Source organism: Odocoileus virginianus, chromosome 6 (genome assembly GCF_023699985.2).
Source record: "Odocoileus virginianus isolate 20LAN1187 ecotype Illinois chromosome 6, Ovbor_1.2, whole genome shotgun sequence".
NCBI lineage: Eukaryota > Metazoa > Chordata > Mammalia > Artiodactyla > Cervidae > Odocoileus > Odocoileus virginianus.
In genome coordinates, this window is record NC_069679.1 from 15,137,635 (window position 1) to 15,156,347 (window position 18,713).

The 18,713-nt window shown below is 38.4% G+C and overlaps 1 protein-coding gene across 1 annotated transcript; it reads right to left on the bottom strand.

Moving 5' to 3' along the window:
• Nucleotides 1-2,765: 2,765 nt before the first annotated feature.
• LOC110123026 (olfactory receptor 6E1-like) lies at nt 2,766-6,732 on the bottom strand. Its single transcript, XM_070468497.1, has 2 exons — nt 6,694-6,732; nt 2,766-4,176 (listed from the first exon to the last, which is right to left on the bottom strand). The coding sequence occupies exons 1-2, from the start codon at nt 6,730-6,732 to the stop codon at nt 3,163-3,165; spliced, it is 1,053 nt and encodes a 350-aa protein (XP_070324598.1). The 3' UTR covers nt 2,766-3,162.
• Nucleotides 6,733-18,713: the final 11,981 nt, after the last annotated feature.

The following is an 18,713-nucleotide window of genomic DNA, read 5'->3' on the forward strand; positions in this document are numbered from 1 at the left end:
ATCTTTGACTAGATGGTGGCTCAGGGGTAAGAAATCCTCTTGGCAATTCAGGAGATGTGAGATTGATCCCGTAGTCTGGAAGATTTCTGGGAGAAGAAAATGTCAACCCACTCCAGTATTCTTGACTTTGAAATCCCATGGAGAGGAGGAACCTGGTGGGCTAGGGTACTTGGGGTCACAAAACAGCTGGACAAGACTTAGGGACTAAACAACAACAATGACCAGTAATATAGCTGAACATCTTTTCAATTATATTGGTCCTTTGAGTTTACTTTACTGTCAGTGTCTGTGTATATACTTATCTCAATTATCTGTTGGGTTATTTACCTTTGTATATTATAGAAAATAATCGTTCATTTGTAATTTACATTCTTCTGTCTCCCTCCTTCCTGAAAGTTCATTTAAACCTCTTCATGCAGTTATTTCTTCCTTGACCTTGTATGAAATTCAGGACAGTAATGCAAATTTTCTGGGCATATGTATAATTTTAGAAGTCCTTCATTCACCATTTGTTCAAAGAATGGGATTATTAAATTGTCTGGTCCTATATAATTGTTAAAGGTTTGAACTTCATTTAAAGTAAATTGTATTTTAGCCTCCAACTAATAAAAATAAATGGAAAAATAAAAAAAAATAAATTGTATTTCTGTTGATGCATAAGGCCTGTTTCAGGCAGGAAATCTCAGAGAGAAATGGTGTGTGGTTTCGGCTTCCTCTGTGTTAACTATGCAAGTCCACCTCCCCCTCACCTGAGTTTGCTAACCTTGTCCTTCTCCAGAGATATGGGCATGGGATTGGTGTGGCAGGTAGGGATGGATTTCCTAGAGGATGGGGAAGGTTATATGAAGAAAGATGGCAGTGGTGGTGGTAAGAAATGGTAGATTTAGTACATATTTTGGATGTATAATCCACAGAGTTTGCTGATGGATTGACTGAGAAATAAGAGAAAGGAAGGAAGTCAAAGGTAATGCAGTTTTGTTTCTGACCTGGAATCTGTACTTTTCTTATTGGGTAAAATACATAATAATATAAAATTGATCATTTTAACCATGTTAAAGTGTACTGTTTGGTGGTGTCAAGTACATTCACATTGTTATGAGATCATCACCATTATCCATGTCCATAACTTTTTCATCATCCCAAACTGAAATTTTATATCCATCAAATAATAACTCTCCATTTCCTACCCACACTTCCTGGTAGCCACGATTCTACATTCCGTCTCTATGATTTTTTTTTGATCACTCTATACCTCATATTGTGGAATCTGACTCTATTTATCCTTTTATGTCTTGCTTATTTCACTTAGCATAGTGTCTTCAAGTTTCCTCCATGTTGTAGCATTTAATTTATCAGAATTCCATTTCTTTTTAAGGCTGAATAATATTCCAATGTATGTACATACCACATTTTGTTTATCCATTGATTCATCCATGCACATTTGAGTTGTTTCTACCTTTTTGGCTGTTGTGAATAATGCTGCTGTAAACACAGATATAAAAATATCTGTTCAAGTCCTTTCTTTCAATTCTTTTGGGTTTATGTCTAGAAGTGAGATTGCTGGATGATATGGTAAATCTCTGTTTACTTTATTTAGGAACTGCCATACTGTTTTCCACAGTGGCTGCATCATTTTATACTCTCATCAGCAATGCACCAGAATTCTAATCTATCCATATTCTTGCCAACACTTGGTATAATCTGTTCAAGAAAAATTTTTAAATAATATCCATCTTTATAGCTATAAAATAATATTTCATTTTTGATTTTAATTTGCATTTCCCTAATGATTGGTGATGCTGCCCATCTTTTCATGTACTTATTGGCCATTTGTAGAAGAGTTGTTTTTGTTGTTGAAAACATACTTTTTAGTTTATAGTAGCTGTATAATCTTTACTTGAAATCTTTCTATGGTAATTGGGCCAGTTAAGATTTCTATTTCTTTTTACATTTTTGAAAATTCTCATCCTCTAGGGAGTCATCGCTTTTCTCCAGGTTTTCCTTTTTGTTGTTGAAGAGCTACCTGTGGTATTTTCTTACAAAGATCATTTTGTACCCTCAAATGTTGTTATTTGTGTCCTTTCTATCTTCCTTATTAGATTTCAAATTCTTTGAAGGCATAAATTAAGTGTTATGCACTGAAATGTGCATTTCCTTGAACATGGCATTCGTGTAATAATTATTTTGGAATAAGTTGCCATGTGAATTGATCTCATTATTTAGTTAATATTTGATAGTTTACCAACATGACCTAATTTTCATTTTCATGAAAATAATGAACATCTTAGTAACAAATTTCAATAGGTTTAATACTGTATTTAACTTTGTATAAGATAAATAGGATATTCTGAATATAAAATTTATAGTATTCCAAACAGAAAAGTTTTGTTAACAATGGGTGTGAAATTTAAAAGGAAGAGAGGGAAGGTAGGATGAGGTACAAATGAAAGAAACTAACATTTAATGAAACTTATTATGTGCCAGTCACTATTTACGATTCTTACATAGAGTATCTCATTTGACTTTTGTCATAATCCTTTGGAACGGATCCCCATTTTACAGATGAGAAAACTGGGGCTTAGGGAAGTAACCAACCAGGAGGAAGAGTCTTTCTAAATAGGAATGATGAATACTTATGAATTTTAATACTAAACAAAGAGTTTTCCACAGTGGCTGCATCATTGATAATAAGCAACTAACCTTATTTTTTGAATTCTTAGGGATATATTACTGTGACAAGATGAGGACAGTGCTAACAGTGTTCTCCTCTCCCTTGAGGTTGTTGGAGAAACAGAAACACAAAATCAGTCTGAAAGCAGTTTCTGAGTATTTATATGGTATATCACAACAATTGGTTTTTGAGGCTTTTGGTGAATTACAGAGCCAGTAATTGCAGACCCTCTCATCAAAAAGCTTGTATTCTGCTGGGAAGCGAAGCATATAGATGGAATGAAGAGAAATATCCAAATATGATGATTACTAAAAATGCCTTGAGGGGCCACAGAGTTTACGAGTTGATGCTGAGGTGCACAGTGACTGGCACCCCGGAAACATGTCATCAAGCTTTTCCTGGATAAGAAAGCCTGCATTTGTTGCAGAGTCATGATGTTCCCTCAGCTTAACTGGGGATCTTATGTGCAGCCTCTTGGATCCACAGGTTTATTAGAAGAGCTTGTTCACCTGCTCCCTAAACACCTGCTTCACCTGTTTGTTCCTCAGGGTATAGATGAAGGGATTGAGCACTGGGGTCACCACGGTGTTGAGCAAGGCCACCACCTTGTTCCTGTCCTCCCCCTGGCCGCCCTTGCCCGACCGGACATACATGAAGATGCAGCTGCCATAGAAGAGAGAGACGACAATGATGTGGGAGGAGCAGGTTGAGAAGGCTTTCTGCCTCTCCTTGGCTGAGGGGATGTGCAGGATGGTGTGGAGGATGTGGCCATAGCAGGTGGCCGTCACGGACAGAGTGCCCAGTAGGCTGATGTTGGCCAGGATAAAACCCAGAAGCTCGATCAGACTTGTGTCTGCACATATGAGTTCCAGGAGTGGAAAGTTGTCACAGAAGAAATGATCAATGATATTGGGACCACAGAATGGCTGCTGAAATGTGAGGAAACCTGGAATAATGTTGAGAAGGAACCCTGTGATCCATGAAGAAAGAACTAGCTGGACACAGACCCTTTTGCTCATGATGGTGACATAACGCAAGGGGTTGCATATGGCCACATACCTGTCAAAGGACATCACTGCCAGTAGGAAGAACTCTGTGGTGCCCAGGAAGAAATAGAGAAAACTTTGTAGAAAACAGCCTGCCAGGGAAATTGTTTTGTCTCCAGTCAGGATGTTGGTCAGCATCTTGGGGAAGATGACCGAGGTGAACCAGATCTCCAGGACAGCAAAGTTGCGGAGGAAGTAGTACATGGGGGTGTGGAGGCGCCTGTCCATGAGGGTGAGGACCACGATGAGGAGGTTCCCCAGTAGAGTGAGCAGGTAGGTCAGGAGGAGCCCCAGGAGGAGGAGCGTCTGCAGCTCACAGGCATCTGAGAGCCCCAGCAGGACGAACTCGGTGACAGTGGTGTGGTTCCCCGTGGCTCCTCTGGCCTCTGCTGGGAATGCCCAGTCGGGGTGTGCGGCTTCAGGAGCCGTGATGTTCTGGGGATCTGAGGACACTGGGAACTGAAAGGAAAGAGGGATTTTGAGCTGAAGGAATCCTTTATTTCTTCCACCTGCAAATCCCTTTTCCTCCCTCCACGGGCTGGTTGTCCAGATTCCTCCTCACTGAGTTAGCATCAAGTCACATACTTTGATTTATTTATTTATTTATTTTTAAAATGACATTTACATATGCTAATGTATTTTTTAAAAATTTTTATTTATTTATTTTTTTGGAGGCTAATTACTTTACATCATTACAGTAGTTTTTGTCATACATTGAAATGAATTAGCCATGGATTTACATGTATTCCCCATCCCAATCCCCCCTCCCACCTCCCTCTCCACCCAATCCCTCTGGGTCTTCCCAGTGCACCAGGCCCGAGCACTTGTCTCATGCACCCAACCTGGGCTGGTGATCTGTTACACCCTAGATAATATACATGTTTCGATGCTGTTCTCTTGAAACATCCCACCCTCGCCTTCTCCCAGAGTCCACAAGTCTGTTCTATACATCTGAGTCTCTTTTTCTGTTTTGCATATAGGGTTATCGTTACCATCTTTCTAAATTCCAAATATATGTGTTAGTATACTGTAATGGTCTTTATCTTTCTGGCTTACTTCGCTCTGTATAATGGGCTCCAGTTTCATCCATCTCATTAGAACTGATTCAAATGAATTCTTTTTAGTGGCTGAGTAATACATACTTTGATTTAAATGTCTGGTATTCTTTGGCAAATTTTTGCCTTTACCAATTCTTTTTCTGTTTTTCTTATTTATGTTAGGAAGTGTTTGTCCCTTTAAATCTTGATCAGATGATGTCTTTCCCCATATTTGTCCAAATGTTTTAAGGGGTCTCTCAAATAAAGTAAAATACTTCCTCTGCAAATCCTGTATCCATTGATCACAGACCTTTATCAAAAACACTGATGGAAAATTTACTCTAGAACACAGACATTTCAGTTAAAGAGACTCCATGTGTGCACCTGAGTGTGTGCACCTGAGTGTGTGCACCTGAGTTTCAACATTTACTAACTTGACTGGGGCCAGTTCTCTAACCTCATGAAACTCTGCTTCTTCAATGGGAATAAAACATTTCAGAAGAGAAAAGTTCTGCAGAATTTAAATTAGTAATGTATACTCAACACCTCACGCAAGATTGACCACTTGACCATGCAGTCACAAAATGCTAGTGATTTTTATTTCTCCCTTTCTGGCTGATATTCTTGCAGGATAATTAAGGGTAAGTAAAAATAAAATTGGAGAAAACATACTGGATTTAGAGCAATGTGTACTTAAAAAGTTTTAAAATATAAAAATATTATCAGGTCATCTTGGACATTTTAAGATATACAGAAAATGAAAAGAATCACTGGTAGTCCTACAGAGACAACTGCCATTAGTATATTGATTTATTTCCATTGTACTTTTCTATTATTTCCAGTGTATGGATTTGAATGGTCATGCACACAGATTATTATTTTCAACATCCTTGCTTCCCACATATCAATACAACAAATTATTGTCATGCTATCACAAATCCTTTCTTAGGTATTATTGGCTGATATTATTTGAGGGATTCATGTGCTAAAAGATTGTTGTATTGGAGGACAGAACATGCATTTGTAAATTAGGCATGATGGTTATTTCTTTGGGATACATTCCTAAGTAATATTAACAATAATGATAAATGCTCATATTTAGAGTTTTTTGGGTTCAATTTTAGAGATTATGTCTTTGTTTTCTTGGTCTTTTCTAAAAGATTTGTTTTTCTAGTTTTTACATTGTTCAACAGTGTCTTTCTGGTTCTGGATAAAGCAGTAGGCATTCTTGCCATCGGTTGTCCTTTATAGAAATGACAGGTAAAGGCAAGCTTCTGTGGAGAAGAGCTGACTCTATCTGAGACGGGAGCAGGAACTAATGTGATAAGCCTGCCTCAGAGAAATGGTAACACAGTGCAGTATAGCTGTGTAAAATATGTATTTATATGGAAAAGAATTGGATGAGAGCACAGAAAAGTGAGCATAATTGCCACAATAGGATGGGAGGATGGTGGGTGATTTTTGTTCTGTCTCTATTATTTTATTATTGATTGTAAACTAACTTAAATTCAAAGTCATAAAAGAAACTTGCACAATGAACCCATTGGGACTAATGGTTGGGTAAAACAGTTTGCGACAAATGGGAAATAAATGGCTGCCCATGAATAGAGTGCAAAAAAAGTCTTAATGATTCTGTGAGCCATCCGCTGTTCCTGAGTCAGGATACTGAGAATGATGCAAAAAATCAAAGAAGCGAGCTGTGCCATAGCCCGCCAGTGGACACCTGGAAACACATGCAGGCTTCCAGCCAGAGCATCCAGAGGAGTCAGGTTCCCCTTCCCCACACCAAAAATTGCACGGATGTAGATTACCTCACTAGATACTAGGTGAGATGCTCAGTTGTCTTCAAGGCAGTTCTGATGAGGGGAGACTCCTGGTTTTCACAGGAAACTCCCAACTCTGCAGGGTTGCCCGAGGAGTACGCTTCTTGGGGGCTCACCAGAGATGCGAAGTGAAGGATGCGCCAGAGCTCTAACATGTTCTGCAGGTCATGGACACGGACAGGTCCTGTTCTCTTGTACACAGTGTCTGTAGGTATTCATATTTTCCAACAACCAATCTCTCTCAAGAAATATTCTCTGACTCTCACCATCCACATATAATCAGTTGTCCTCAGAAATGAACAATCTCTGGATATTCCCCAGAGCTTCACCAGTTTCTCAGGAAGCTTCTATTGCTCCTGATCCATCACTGTGTTACCACTGGACCAATTTCCTGGGGAAATGGACATGAAAACCTATTAAATTATTCTTCCATCCCTCATATAGTAGGGCAGAGACAGACATCAATAGATGCTGATTAGTATAACGCCTTTTCAGTTGGGCTTAAGAGATTTCTGGCCCTTCCAGGTTTATGGTGTCCATAGAGAGTTCTGGGTGAAATAGTCATAGCAGACTCTTTGCCTCTGTGGAGCTGGCATCAGGCTTGGACTGCTTGGGGTTCTGTTTGGTCTCCATGGAAACTCAGAGATACAGAAGGTGCAGAGCTCAAACTTAACCAATCTAGAGATTGATGTTATTCTCTTACTGGTTGGAGCTATGCTTCCCTGGAGATTCATTACCATCAGTGGTAATAAGACCTAAGAAAGTCCCTAACCTCTTACTTTCTTCAACTTTGGAATTAAAGTTTACTTTATTTTGACTGAGAAGCTGAGAAACCTCTAATGAATTTTAACTGTAACAAAGAAACATAGTTATTAAAACATTCAATAAGTTTTGTGGTGTGTCTTTTGTGTGGTTAAGTATGACTCTAGATGCCAGATATAGGCAATGTCTTGTGGGGAAGACAGCCATTAAATAATAAGACACTATTGAGACTAGTGTCTGAAGAAGACCACATCGGAGATCCTGAACCAGACTGAGGTATGAGGAAAGATATTCCTGATGAAGTTACATAAAGTTGTTTTTCAGGCACTCAGAGATGTCCAACTTTTGTGACCCCATGGACTGGAGCATGCCAGGATTCCCTGCCCTGGAGTTTGTTCAAACTCATATCCATTGAGTTGATGATGCCATCTAACTGTCTCATCCTGTGTTGTCCACTTCTCCCCATGTCCTCAATCCTTCCTAGCATCAGGTCATTTCCAGTGAATTGGCTGTTTGTATCAGGTGGCCAGAGTATTGGAGCTTCAGTTTCAGCATCAGTCCTACCACTGAATATTCAAGGTTTATTTTCTTTAAGATTGGCTGGCTTGATCTCCTTGCTGTCCAAGTACTCTCAAGAGTCTTCTCTAGCACCACAGTTCAAAAGCATCAATTCTGCACTCAGTCTTCTTTATGGTCCAGATCTCACATCCATAGTTGACTACTGGAAAAACCATAGCTGTGAATATATGGACTTTTGTGCACAAAGTGATGTCTCTGCTTTTTAATGTGCTGTTTAGGTTTGTCATAGCTTTTCTTCCAAGGAGAAAGTATCTTATAATCTCATGGCTGCAGTCACCATCTGCAGTGATTTTGGAGCCCAAGAAAATAAAGTCTGTCATTGTTTTCATTTTTCCCCGATGTATTTGCCATGATGTGATGAGACCAGATCCCATGATCTTCGTGTTTTGAATGTTGAGTTTTAAGCCAGCTTTTGCACTCTCCTCTTTCACCTTCATCAAGTGGCTCTTTAGTTCTTCATTTTCTGCGATTAGGGTGGTGTCATCTGCATGTCTGAGGTTATTGATATTTCTCCTGGCAGTCTTGATTACAGCTTGTGCTTTATTCAGACTAGCATTTTGCGTGATGTACTCTGCATAGAAGTTAAACAAGCAGGGTGACAATATATAGTCTTGACATACTCCTTTCCCAATTTTAAGCCAGTCCATTGCTCTGTATTCGGTCCTGTTTTTTTTTTTTTTTTTTTGACCTCCATACAGATTTCACAGGAGGCCGGTAAGGTGAGCCAGTATTCCCATCTCTTTAAGAATTTTCTGCAGAGTGTTGTGATCCAACAGTCTTTAGTGTAGTCGATGAAGCAGAAATAGATGTTTTCCTGTAATTCTCTTGCTTTTTCTATGATCCTACATATGTTGGCAATTTGATTTCTGGTTCTCCTGCCTTTTCTAAATCCAGCTTGTACTTCTGGAAGTTCTTGGTTCACGTACTGTTGAAGCTTGTAGGATTTGCACATTACCTTGCTAGCATATGAAATGAGTATAGTATGCTGTAGTTTGAACATTCTTTGACATTGCACTTCTTTGGGACTGGATTAGATATCTAAATTCTTTAGCATCAAAGGGTTGAATTTCTTTAAAATAAAACTTATTTTATTTAAAAATTAAAATAAAACTCATTTTAATTTGAGTTATCCTGACCATTAATATAATCAGGAAGATCCCCCGGAGAAGGAAATGGCAACCCACTCCAGTACTCTCGCCTAGAAATTCCATGGACAGCGGAGCATGGTGGGCTACAGTCCATGGGGTCTCAAAGAGTTAGACACAACTGAGCGACTTCACTTTTCCTTGGTGGTTCAATGGTAAAGTGTCATCCTGGCAATGCAGAGACACAAGTTGGATCCCTGAGTTAGGAAGATCCCCTGGAGAAAGAAATGGCAACCTACTTTAGTATTCTTGCCTGGGAAATCCCATGGACAAGAGGAGTTTGGCAGGCTCCATTCCATGGGGGTCACAAAAGGGTTGGACACAAGTTACCGACTAAACAACAACGACCGTTAGTAAGTTGAACATCTTTTCACTTGTATATGGGCCCTTTGGGTTTACTTTTCTGTCAGATGTCTATGTATATACTTATCTCATTTATCTCTTGGGTGGTTAGTCTTTGTTTATTATAGAAAATAGTCTTTTATTTGTATTTACATTCTTCCGTCTACCTCCTTCTTGAATGCCCTTTTAAACCTGTTCATGTAATTGTTTCTTCCTTGACCTTGGATAGAATTCAGGACAGTTATGCAAATTTTCTGGGCATACATATAGTTTTAGAAGTCCTTCATTTACCATTTGTTCAAAGAATGGAATTATTGAATTGTCTGAACCCTTATAATTGTTAAATTTTGAATGTCCCTTAAAGTGAAAATGCATTCCTTTCTTCACATGAGGCCTATTTCAGGCAGGTGAACCTCAGAGAGAAAGGGTGTGTGGTTTTGGCATCCTCCATGTTCACTATGCAAGTAGACCTCCCCTTTATCTGTGTGTGCTAACTTTGTCCTCCTCCAGGGATATGGGATGGGATTGAGTTGGCATGTAGTGGATAGATATGCTAGAGGAAGGGGAAGGTGGTATGGACAAAGATGTTAGTGTGGTGGTAAGAAGTGGTAAATTTGATACCTATTTTGAATGTATAATCCACAGAATTTGCTAATGTATTGACTTTGGGAAATGAAAGAGAGTCAAAGGTAATGTAGTTTTGCTTTTGATCTGGAGCAATAAGTACTTTTCTTATTGTGGTAAAATACATAATCATATAAAATTTATCATTTTTTAAAAATTTTATTTATTTTTTATTGAAAGATAATTGCTTTACAGAATTTTGCTGTTTTCTGTCAAACCTCAACATGAATCAGCCATAGGTATACATATATTCCCTCCCTTTTGAAACTCCCTCCCATCTCCCTCCCCATCCCACCTCTCTAGGTTGATACAGAGCCTCTGATTGAGTTTCCTGAGCCACACAGCAAATTCCCATTGGCTATCTATTTTACATACGGTAATGTAGTCTTCTCCAACACCACAGTTCAAAATACCAATTCTTCGGAGCTCAGCTTTCTTTTTTTTTTTTTTTCAGCTTTCTTTATAGTCCAACTCTCACATCCATACATAACTATTGGAAAAACCATAGCCTTGACTAGATGGACTTTTGTTGGCAAAGTAATGTCTCTGCTTCTTAATATGCTGTCTAGGTTGGTCATAACTTTTCATCCAAGGAGTAAGTGTCTTTTAATTTCATGGCTGCAATCACCATCTGCAGTGATTTTGGAGCCCCCAAATATAAAGTCAGCCACTGTTTCCACTGTTTCCCCATCTATTTGCCATGAAGTGATGGGACCGGATGCCACGATCTTAGTTTTCTGAATGTTGAGCTTTAAGTTGACTTTTTCACTGTCCTCTTTCACTTTCATCAAGAGGCTTTTTAGTTCCTCTTCACTCTCTGCCATAAGGGTGGTGTCGTCTGCATATCTGAGGTTATTGATATTTCTCCTGGCAATCTTGATTCCAGCTTGGGCTTCCTCCAGCCCAGTGTTTCTCATGATGTACTCTGCATATAAGTTAAATAAGCAGGGTGACAATATACAGCCTTGACATACTCCTTTTCCTATTTGGAACCAGTCTGTTGTTCTGTGTCCAGTCCTAACTGTTGCTTCCTGACCTGCATACAGGTTTCTCAAGAGGCAGGTCAGGTGGTCTGGTATTCCCACCTCTTTCAGAATTTTCCAGTTTATTGTGATCCACACAGTCAAAGGCTTTGGCATAGTCAATAAAGCAGAAATAGATGTTTTTTTCTGAAACTCTCTTGCTTTTTTGATGATTCAGCAGATGTTGGCAATTTGATCTCTGGTTCCTCTGCCTTTTCTAAAACCAGCTTGAACATCTGGAAGTTCATGGTTCACGTATTGCTGAATCCTGGCTTTGAGAATTTTGAGCATTACTCTACTAGCATGTGAGATGAGTGCAATTGTGCGGTAGTTTGAGCATTCTTTGGCATTGCCTTTCTGTGGGATTGGAATGAATCCCAATTTCTCCAAAATCCCAGTTTCTCCATTGTTGCCCTATAAATAAGTTCTTCAGTATCATGTTTTTGGATTCCGTATATATGTGTAAGAATATGTTATTATCTTTCTGTTTCTGACTTCATTCTGTATAATAGGTTCTAGGTTCATCCACCTCATTAGAACTGATGCAAATGTGTTCCTTTTTTATGGCTGAGTAATATTCCATCGTGTATATGTACCACAACTTCTTTATCTATTCATCTGTCAATGGACATCTAGGTTGCTTCCATGTTCTAGCTATTGTAAATAGGGGTGCAGTGAACAGTGGAATACATGTGTCTCTTTCAATTTTAGTTTCCTCAGGGTATATGCCTAGGAGTGGGACTGCTGGGTCATATGGTGTTTTTTTCCCCTAGTTTTTTAAGCAATCTCCATATCGTGTTCCATAGTGGCTGTATCAATTTACATTCCCACCAATAGTGCGAGAGCACTCCCTTTTCTCCACACCTTCTCCAGCATTTATTGTTTGTAGGCTTTTTGATGATGGCCATTATGACCGGTGTGAAGTGATATCTCATTGTAGTTTTGATTTGCGTTTCTCTAATAATGAGCGATGTTGGGTGTCTTTTCATGTGTTTGTTAGCCATTTGTATGTCTTCTTTGGAGAAATGTCTGTTTAGGTCTTTTTCCGACTTTTTGATTGATTTGTTTCTCTGGTATTGAGTTGTATGAGCTGCTTGTATATTTTGGAAATTAGTACTTTGTCAGTTGTTTCATTTGCTATTATTTTCTCCCATTCTGAGGGTTGTCTTTTCACCTTGCTTATAGTTTCCTTTGCTGTGCAAAAGCTTTTAAGTTTAATCAGGTCCCACTTGTTTACTTTCATTTTTATTTCCATTACTTTAGGAGGTGGGTCATAGAAGATCTTGCTTTGATTTATGGATCGAGTGTTCTGCCTATATTTTCCTCTAAGAGTTTTATAGTTTCTGGTCTTACATTTAGGTCTTTAATCCATTTTGAGTTTATCTTTGTGTATGGTGTTAGGAAGTATTCTAATTTCATTCTTTTACATGTAGCTGTCCAGTTTCTCCAGCACCATTTATTGAAGAGGCTGTCTTTGCCCCATTGTATATTCTTGCCTCCTTTGTCAAAAATAAGGTACCCATAAGTGTATGGGTTTATTTCTGAGTTTTCTATCTTGTTCCATTGGTCTATATTTCTGTTTTTGTGCCAGTACCATACTGTCTGGGTGACTGTAGCTTTGTAGTATAATCTGAAATCAGGAAGGTTGATTTGTCCAGCTCCATTCTTCTCAAGACTGCTTTGGCTATTCAGGGTCTTTTGTATTTCCACATGAATTGTGAATTTTTTTGTTCTAGTTCTCTGAAAAATGCCATTGGTAATTTGATAGGGATCACATTGAATCTGTAGATTGCGTTTGGCAGTATAGTCATTTTCAAAATATTGATTCTTCCTACCCAAGAACATGGACTCTCTGTTTATGTTGTCTTTGATTTCTTTCTTCAGTGTCTTATAATTTTCTGTGTACAGTTATTTTGTCTCCTTAGGTAAGTTTATACCTAGATATTTAATTCTTTTTGTTGCAATGATGAATGGGATTGATTCCTTAATTTCTCTTTCTGATTTTTCATTGTTAGTATATAGAAATGAAAGTGATTTCTGTGTATTAATTTTGTATCCTGCAACTTTGCTAAATTCACTGATTAGCTTTAGTAATTTTTTGATACTATCTCTAGAGTTTTCTGTGTACAGTATCATGTCATCTGCAAACAGTGAGAGCTTTACTTCTTCTTTTCTGATCTGGATTCCTTTTATTTCTTTTTCTTCTCTGATTGCTATAGCTAGGACTTCCAGAATGATGTTGCATAATAGTGGCAAGAGTGGACACCTTTGTCTTGTTCCTGATCCTAGGGGGAATGCTTTCAGTTTTTCGCCATTGAGAATGTTTGCTGTAGGCTTATCATATATGGCCTTTACTATGTTGAGGTAGGTTACTTCTTTGCCCATTTTTTGAAGCGTTTTAGTCATAAATGGGTCAAAGGCTTTTTCTGCATCTATTGAGATTATCATATGGTTTTTATCTTTCAATTTGTTAATATGGTGTATCACATTGATTGATTTGCATATATTGAAGAATCCTTGCATCCCTGGAATAAACCCAACTTGATCATGGTGTATGAGCTTTTGGATGTGTTGCTGAATTCTGTTTGCTAAAATTTTATTGAGGATTTTTATATCTATGTTCATCACTGCTATTGGCCTGTAGTTTTCCTTTTTTTGTGATGTCTTTGTCTAGTTTTAGCATCAGGGTGATGTGGCCTCATAGAATGAGTTTGGAAGTGTTCCTTCCTATGCAATTTTTTGGAAAGAGTTTTAGAAGGATAGTCATTAGCTCTTCTCTAAATGTTTGATGGAATTCTCCTGTGAAGCCATCTGGTCCTGGGCTTTTGTTTTTTGGGAGATTTTTATTTTTAAATTTTTTAATTTTTTCCACTTATTTTTATTAGTTGGAGGCTAATTACTTTACAACATTGCAGTGGTTTTTGTCATACATTGAAATGAATTAGCCATGGATTTACATGTATTCCCCATCCCGGTCCCACCTCCCACCTCCCTCTCCACCCAGTCTCTCTGGGTATTCCTAGTGCACCAGGCCCGAGCACTTGTCTCATGCATCCAACCTGGGCTGGTGATCTGTTTCACCCTAGATAATATACATGTTTCGATGCTGTTCTCTTGAAACATCCCACCCTCGCCTTCTTTTTTGGGAGATTTTTGATCACAGCTTCCATTTCAGTTCTTGTAATTGGGTGGTTCATAATTTCTACTTCTTCCTGGTTCAGTCTTGGAATATTGAACTTTCCTAAGAATCTGTCCATTTCTTCCAGGTTATCCATTTTATTGCCATATGGTTGTTCATAATAGTCTTTTATAATCCTTTGTATTTCTGCATTGTCTGTTCTAACCTCTCCTTTTTCATTTCTAATTCTGTTGATTTGATCCTTCTCTCTTTTTTTCCTTGATGAGTCTGGCTTAATGTTTGTCAATTTTGTTTATTTTCTCAAAGAACCAGCTTTTAGTTTTATTAATCTTTACTGTTGTTTCTTTCATTTTCTTTTCATTTATTTCTGCTTGGATCATTATGATTTCTTTCCTTCTATGAATTTTTTTTTCTTCTTTTTCCAGTTGTTTTAGGTTTTAGGTGTAAAATGAGGTTGTCTATTTGATGTTTCTCTTGTTTCTTGAGGTAGGATTGTATTGCTGTAAACTTCCCTCTTAGGACTGCTTTTGCTGCATCCCATAGGTTTTTTTTTTTTTTTTATTCCATAAGTTTTGAGTTGTCATGTTTTCATTATCATTTGTTTCTAGAAATTTTTTTATTTCCCTTTTGATTTCTTCAGTAACCTGTTGGTTATTTAGAAATGTGTTGTTTAATCTCCATGTGTTTGTGTTTATTACAGTTTTTTTCTTGCAATTGATATCTAGTCTCATAGCATTGTGGTCAGAGAAGATGCTTGATACAATTTCAGTATTCTTAAATTTACTGAGGTTTGATTTGTGACCCAAGGTATGGTCTATCCTGGAGAATGTTTCATGTGCATTTGAGAAGAAGGTGTATTCTAATGCATTTGGATGGAATGTCCTGAAGATATCAATGAAATCCATCTTATCTAATGTATCATTTAAGACCTGTGTTTCCTTATTAATTTTCTGTTTTGATGATTTATCCATTGGTATGAGTGGGGTATTAAAGTCTCCTACTATTATTGTGTTGCTGTCAGTTTCTCCTTTTATGTCTATTAGTGTTTGTCTTATGTATTGAGGTGCTCCTGTATTGGGTGTATAGATATTTACAATTGTTATGTCTTCCTCTTGGATTGATCCCTTGTTATGTAGTGTCCTTCCTTGTCTCTTGTAATCTTCTTTATTTTAAGGTCTACTTTGTCTGATATGAGGATTGCTACTCCAGCTTTATTTTGCTTCTCATTTGCATGGAATATATTTTTCCACCCTCTCACTTTCAGTCTATACGTATCTTTAGGTCTGAAGTGGGTTTCTTGTAGACAGCATATATATGGACCTTGTTTTTGTATCCATTCAGCCAGTCTGTGTCTTTTGGTTGGTGCATTTAATCCATTTACATGTGAAGTAATTATTGATATATATATTTTTTTTTGTTTTGTTTTTTTTCATTTATTTTTATTAGTTGGAGGCTAAGTACTTTACAATATTGTAGTGGTTTTTGTCATACATTGACATGAATCAGTCATGGATTTACATGTATTCCCCATCCCGATCCCCCCTCCCACCTCCCTCTCTACCCGATCCCTCTGGGTCTTCCCATTGCACCAGGGCCGAGCACTTGTCTCATGCGTCCAACCTGGGGTGGTGATCTGTTTCACCCTAGATAATATACATGTTTCAGTGCTGTTCTCTTGAAACATCCCACCCTCACCTTTTCCCACAGAGTCCAAAAGTCTGTTCTGTACATCTGTGTGTCTTTTTCTGTTTTGCATATAGGGTTATCATTACCATCTTTCTAAATTCCATATATATGTGTTAGTATACTGTAATGGTCTTTATCTTTCTGGCTTACTTCACTCTGTATAATGGGCTCCAGTTTCATCCATCTCATTAGAACTGATTCAAATGAATTCTTTTTAATGGCTGAGTAATATTCCATGGTGTATATGTACCACAGCTTCCTTATCCATGATATATATGTTCCTATTGCCATTTTCTTAATTTGTTTGGGGTTGATTTTGTAGATCTTTTTCTTCTCTTGTATTTCTTGACTATATAAGTCCCTTTAACATTTGTTGTAAAGCTGGTTTGGTGGTACTGAATTCTCTTAACTTTTGCTTGTCTGAGAAGCTTTTTATTTCTCCATCAGTTTTGAATGAGATCCTTACTGGGTACAGTAATCTTGGTTGTATATTTTTCCCTTTCAGTACTTTAAATATATCCTGCTGTTCCCTTCTGGCCTGCAGAGTTTCTGCTGAAAGATCAGCTGTTAAATGTATGGGGTTTCCCCTGTATGTTATTTATTGCTTCTCCCTTGCTGCTTTTAATATTCTTACTTTGTGTTTAGTCTTTGTTAGTATGATTAGTATGTGTCTTGGCATGTTTCTCCTTGGGTTTACCCTGTATGGGACTCTTTGTGCCTCTTGAACTTGATTGACTATTTCCTTTTCCATGTTGGGGAAATTTTCAACTATAATCTCTTCAAAAATTTTCTCATATCCTTTCTTTTTCTCTTCTTCTGGGACCCCTATAATTCGAATGTTGGTGCATCTGATATTGTTCCAGAGGTCTCTGAGATTGTCCTCAGTTGTTTTCATTCTTGTTATTTTATTAAGCTCTTCAGAAGTTATTTCCACCATTTTATCTTACAGCTCACTGATTCATTCTTCTGCTTCAGATATTCTGTTATTGATTCCTTCTAGAGTGTTGTTAATTTCAGTAATTGTGTTGTTTGTCTCTGTATGTTTATTCTTTAATTCTTCTAGGTCATTGTCAATTGATTCTTGCATTTTCTCCACTTTGTTCTCAAGGTTTCTGATCATCTTTACTATCATTATTCTGAATTATTTTTCAGGTAGTTTGCCTATTTCCTCTTCATTTATTTGGACTTCTGTGTTTCTAATTTGTTTCTTCATTTGTGTAGTATTTCTCTGCCTTTTCATTATTTTTTTTTAAACTTATTGTGTTTGAGGTCTCCTTTTCCCAGGCTTCAAGGAAAGTTGGATTCTTTCCTTGAAGAAGGTTGAATTCTTTTTTCCTTTTGGTTTCTGCCTGACTAAGGTTTGTCCAGTGGTTTGTGTAATCTTTGTATAGGGTGAGATTTGTGCTGAGTTTTTGTTGGTTTGTTTTTTTGTTTTTCCTCTGATGGGCAAGGCTGAGTGAGCTGGTAATCCTGTTTGCTGATTATTGGGTTTGTACTTTTGTTTTGTTTGTTGTTTAGATAAGGCATCCTGACAGGGTGCTACTGGTGGTTGGGTATTGCCAGGTCTTTTTTTTTTTTTTTTGCCATGCAAGTGGTTTCCTTTGTGTGAGTTCTCATTATTTGCCTGCAGCCATGAAATTAAACAACACTTACTCCTTGGAAGGAAACTTATGACCAACCTAGATAGCATATTAAAAAGCAGAGACATTACTTTGCCAACAAAGGTCCATTTGGTCAAGGCTGTGGTTTTTCCATTGGTCATGTATGGATGTGAGCGTTGGACTGTGAAGAAAGCTGAGCACTGAAAAATTGATGCTTTTGAACTGTGGTGTTGGAGAAGACTCTTGAGAGTCCCTTGGACTGCAAGGAGATCCAACCAGTCCATCCTAAAGGAGATCAGTCCTAAGTGTTCATTGGAAGGGCTGATGCTGAAGCTGAAACTCCAGTACTTTGGCCAACTCATGCGAAGAGCTGACTAATTGGAAAAGACCCTGATGCTTGGAGGGATTGGGGGCAGGAGGAGGAGGGGATGACAGAGGATGAGATGGCTGGATGGCATCACCGACTTGATGGGCATGAGTTTGAGTAAACTCCGGGAGTTGGTAATGGACAGGGAGGCCTGGTGTGCTGCAGTTCATGGGGTCGCAGAGTCAGACACGACTGAGCGACTGAACTGAACTGAGGGTTAGTTCTCTGAGAGTCTAGGGTCTTGGAGTCAGTGCTCCCACTCCAAAGGCTCAGGGCTTGATCTCTGGCAGGAGCCCCCTCCCCAGGGACTGCAGGAGCCCACCTGATGGTGACCAGGAGCCAAACCCTCATACCACCCACTCGCCTGTCCGCTCATGCGAAACTCGCTGACCATCTTGGGCCATCCCACTGTGCACTTGCTCTTGCATGCCCCAAATTTATCATTTTAACCACTTTAAAGTGTACTGTTTGTTGGCATCAGGTACATTCACATTGTTGTGAAATCATCACCATTATGCATCTCCAGAACTTTTTCATCATCCCAAACTGAAATTCCATATCCATTAAATAGTGACTCTCTATTCCTACCCACACTTCTGGTAACCACGAGTCTACATTCTGTCTCTATGATTTTGATCACTCTATAATAAACTGTGGGAAATTCTGAAAGAGGTGGGAATACCAGACCACCTGACCTGCCTCTTGAGAAACCTGTATGCAGGTCAGGAAGCAACAGTTAGAACTGAACACGGAACAACAGACTGGTTCCAAATAGGAAAAGGAGTATGTCAAGGCTATATGTTGTCACCCTGCTTATTTAACTTATATGCAGAGTACATCATGAGAAACACTGGGCTGGAGGAAGCCCA

Bases quoted from the DNA above. Each gene is read 5' to 3' on its own strand.
- LOC110123026 (XM_070468497.1), bottom strand. From the start codon at position 6,732: ATGTTAGAGCTCTGGCGCATCCTTCACTTCGCATCTCTG. The intron at 4,177-6,693 runs GTGAGCCCCCAA...CTTTCCTTTCAG, and splicing joins TCCTTCACTTCGCATCTCTG to TTCCCAGTGTCCTCAGATCC.